At 49.0% G+C, this 4,009-nt stretch overlaps 1 protein-coding gene across 1 annotated transcript; it reads right to left on the minus strand.

Moving 5' to 3' along the window:
* Positions 1–2,867: 2,867 nt before the first annotated feature.
* On the minus strand, positions 2,868–3,777 carry LOC137836333 (uncharacterized). Its single transcript, XM_068645080.1, has 2 exons — positions 3,184–3,777; positions 2,868–2,936 (listed from the first exon to the last, which is right to left on the minus strand). Exons 1-2 carry the CDS (start codon positions 3,775–3,777, stop codon positions 2,868–2,870), a joined length of 663 nt encoding a protein of 220 aa, XP_068501181.1.
* Positions 3,778–4,009: the final 232 nt, after the last annotated feature.

Below are 4,009 nucleotides of genomic sequence, written 5' to 3' on the forward strand. Positions count from 1 at the left end.
TTGAAGAGTTCCTTTGTCTCATTTGAAGTGGTGCATGTGCCCAGAGAGTAGAATGCCCGAGCAGACTTGCTAGCCAAGCTCGCCAGTTCGGGCAAGGGGGGTAGGCAGAGGACAGTGATCCAAGAAACTCTGATGACGCCTCGAGCATTTGTGGCAGACCACCTGGTTCTTCAGATAAGCAAGTCGACGGAGAAAGCGGCGAGGAGTCACAGGTCCTTGACCCAGGAGACTTTAAAATCGCCGAGAATAAGAGCATGTTGGGGAGAGAGGGTGAACATGACGCAGGTCTGCGCTACGCATGAGCCAGACACATGGATAACACAGTACCAGCACTGCCTGGCAGATGGCCTTCTCCCGCTGGATCCGACGGAGGCTAGGAAGATAAAGAAGAACTCCAGCAAGTTCACCAAGATAGATGGCGAGCTGTATAGGTTTGGGTTTACACACCCACTCCTAGAATGTGTGCACGGAGAAAAATGCACTAGAATCATGCCCGAGCTCCATGAGGGGATATGTGGAAGTCATGTCGGGGGTCGAGCTCTGGCTGCAAGAACTCTCCGTGCAGGTTATTACTGGCCAACAATGAGGGAGGACTGCAAGAAGTATGCACAGTGTTGCAAGCAATGTCAGCAGCACACCAATTGGCACAAGGCGCTTCCATAGAAATTAAAGTCAATTTACAGCCCTTGGCCGTTTCATACGTGGGGAATTGACATTCTGGGACCTTCCCCATTGGCGATCAGGCAGATGAAGTACTTGGTGGTGGCGATTGAATACTTCACCAAGTGGATCGAAGCAGAACCAGTAGCCCAGATCACCGCACACAAGATTGAGAGCTTTGTATGGAAGAACATCGTGTGCCGGTTTGGTGTGCCTAAGCGCCTGGTGTCAGACAATGGGACTCAGTTTGCAAGTCACCTACTGAAGAAGCTGTGCGAAGAGGTGGGAATTCAGCAGGTGTTTGCATCCGTCGAGCACCCTCAGACAAATGGCCAAGTAGAGACCGCCAATCGGGTTTTGCTAAGAGGCTTGAAGAGAAGGTTAAAGAAAGCCAAGGGATTGTGGGCCGAAGCGGTGCCCCGCATAGTTTGGGCGTACCACACCACCGAGCAATCAGGAACCCACGAGACCCCGTTCAGCTTGGTCTATGGATGTGATGCAATGATTCCAGTGGAAATCCAGGAGAGCTCGCCGAGATTTCAGAATTTCGTGGCGGAAGACTCAAACGAAGAAAGAAGGTTGAATCTGGATTTACTGGATGAGGTCAGGGAGGAGGCAAGGGTAAAGGCTGAGGCAGTGAAAAGAAGGATTGAGCGAAGGTACAACTCGAAGGTGATGCCAAGGCAGTTTAGAGAGGGCAACCTGGTGATGAGGAGGCCCACCAGTACGAGATGGAAAACAAGTTATCGCCTAAGTGGACAGGACCGTTCAGAATAACCGAGGCGCTCGGGAACGGCGCCTACCGCTTAGAGACGTTGGAAGGAGGGGCGATTCCTCGCACTTGGAAAGCCACACACCTCAAGTTATATTACAGTTAAAGCTTTGTAAGTAAAAACGAACATGAAGAGATTTGCAAGCTTTCTGTTAAAACAGTTTGAAGGGGGCACTCTTTTTCCCTAAGGAGGGTTTCTAATGAGGCCACCCAATAAAGAAGAGTTTTCAAAGAGTTTAAAGCTTCTAAGATTGCATGCTTGTTATTTCTAAAGTTTTAGAAAAAAGACCTTATCACTCATACGTGATTCAAGGCAAGTTTAAAGTTACGCTGCATGCTTTCTGAGAAAAAGTTTTAAAGTCCCCATCGCTTTTCGGCGATTGGCGGCATCAGTTAAAGTTTTAAAGTCCTCATCGTCTTTCGGCGATCGGAGGCACCAGCGACGACTAAAGACCTCAGCGCTCTCGTGCGTTTGGAGGCAAAAAATGAAAAGACCTCCTCGCCCTCGAGCGAGTGCAGGCGAGAAAGAGTAAAAGACCTCCTCGCCCTCGAGCGAGTGCAGGCGAGAAAGAGAAAAAGTCCTCAGTGCATCCAGGGGGGAGGAGATGTACACCCTGGGCAAGTTGAGGCACCAGATAAAGTCCTTCTCGCCGTCGAGCGAGTTCAGGCCAGATAAAGTCCTTCTCGCCGTTGAGCGAGTTCAGGCAAGATAAAGTCCTTCTCGCCGTCGAGCGAGTTCAGGCGAGAAAAAGTCCTTCTCACCTCAGAGTGAGTTCAGGCAAGATGAACTGAAAAGTCAGGGGTGTTCGTGACCTTAAACGGAAGGGAAGGAAAACGCCTTTCCCCCTTTTAAGTGAAACATTAATATTGACTTAGTAAGACCAGAGAAAACTTCCACGCTTGTAGGCGGTGGGAGGGCAAATAAAATCCTTCTCGTCCTGAACGAGTTCAGGTATGGCGTGAAGGGTGAAAGAGGTTTAAGAGATAGCTAAGGTAGGTTCAAAGAGAACACCTCGCTATCCAGTTCTTTGTTCTGAAACTCAGGGAAGTAGAGAAGGATCCGAAAGGCGCCTCTACCCCCAGATGGGGGAACAATAGTCGAGCGATGAAGGCAAAGAAAGCCTACATCGCCACAACCCTACGGTGATCAAAAGAATACCAGGCGATGACGAGCGTAAAGGCTAGCCTTGCCGGGCAGATCAGGTAAATTGTATTGTGATACAAGTTTAAGTTAAAACCTGCTGCCTAGTAAGTAACTTATTGCCTTAAGTTTGCAAGTTACGTTAAATGTCACCGTTTGAAAGTTGGTAGTTGCTCAGATTTTACTTTGAGTTAACAGTTCGGTAAATTGTTATGAGATTAACAGTTTGCTCGAGTTCAAAGCAGTGAACAGTTAAGCCTGAAGAATCGCTAAGTCAATTTGTTTAAGCGAGTTCTACCGGTTATGTTGGTTAATCACACAGCGAGTAAGAAGCGTTTGAGGCACGGTATTAGACAACAATATCTTAAGCAGAAGGAGTTATATAAAGCAATGTCAGTTCAAATACATAAGAAGAAAAATTACATGCAAAGTTCGTACAAATAGAAATAAGCGCCAAGTTTAAAAAAAAAACAAGTAATGGAAGGAGGTGATTAATCTTCAGAGGGCACGATCTTCCCATCCACCACTTCGTTACAGATTGACACCATGGAGAGATCGAGCTCGGGATATTGACACGAGACTTGCTCCAAAGCGACCCGGCGGAAAGGACTTGGGCGGAGCTTTGCTCGAGCTCTTGAGCCTGCTTCTTCAGCTCGTCAGTTTGCTTCTTCAGTCCTTCGTTTTCTTCACAAGCCCGAGCAAGCTCTTCAGCAGCTTTCTTGTTTTCCTCCCGAGCCTGGGCCAGCTCTGCAGCAATCCTCGCGTTTTCCTCTTGAGCTTTGCCGAGCTCAGCCTTGGTGTCGTCCCTCTCCTTCTCTACTCTCCCGAGGAGCACCTCCCGATCTGCTGACCTCTTTTCAAGGTTCTCCACCTTGGTCGCATCTGCTTTCATTGATGCCTCCAAGTTGGCCACCTTGAGCCTGTAAGGTACAAGTTTACTCTCCAGCTCGATTTTCTCTTGAGCCTGGAGGTGCAGTTTTTGGCGCAGATCGGAGGCCTCCTTGCGTGCGCCTCTTAGTTCGGCATCCATGGCGTCCTCCAGCCTTAAATGGTCAATTTCCGCCATCATCAGATTGCAAGAAAGCTTCTCTGCCTCCATTCTTATCAGGCGGTTTGCCGCCTTTAGCGCCGCATTCTCGTCTTGGAGTTTCTTGCTTGAGATCTTCACAGCCTTCGTTATGATTGAGGGGAGATCCTCTGCCATCATTTTCAGTTTGGTTGTGAAGGGTCCCCAGATCTTGTCGATGGAAGGGGGGAAGTTTGAAGTTGTTGCTGGTGGAGGTGCTGGAGGAGCTTGGTGCTGACTTTCACCACCACCCTCTTGAGTTTGAAGGGCGAGGGGGGCTTCTTGGCGTGGTGGTGAAGTCGGAGACTCTGTTATCAGGATCGACGAGTTATGGCCACCTTCATCTCCTCCTGATGCAGCCCCAGTGATA

Source organism: Phaseolus vulgaris, chromosome 11 (assembly GCF_000499845.2).
Source record: "Phaseolus vulgaris cultivar G19833 chromosome 11, P. vulgaris v2.0, whole genome shotgun sequence".
NCBI classification, from domain to species: Eukaryota; Viridiplantae; Streptophyta; class Magnoliopsida; order Fabales; family Fabaceae; genus Phaseolus; species Phaseolus vulgaris.

What these genes read in the sequence shown, in the direction of transcription:
- LOC137836333 (XM_068645080.1), bottom strand. Translation starts at nt 3,777, where the DNA reads ATGGCAGAGGATCTCCCCTCAATCATAACGAAGGCTGTGAAGATCTCA. An exon ending in TCGAGCAAAGCTCCGCCCAA is followed by an intron (nt 2,937 to 3,183) that starts GTCCTTTCCGCC and finishes CTTCTGCTTAAG; the next exon opens with ATATTGTTGTCTAATACCGT.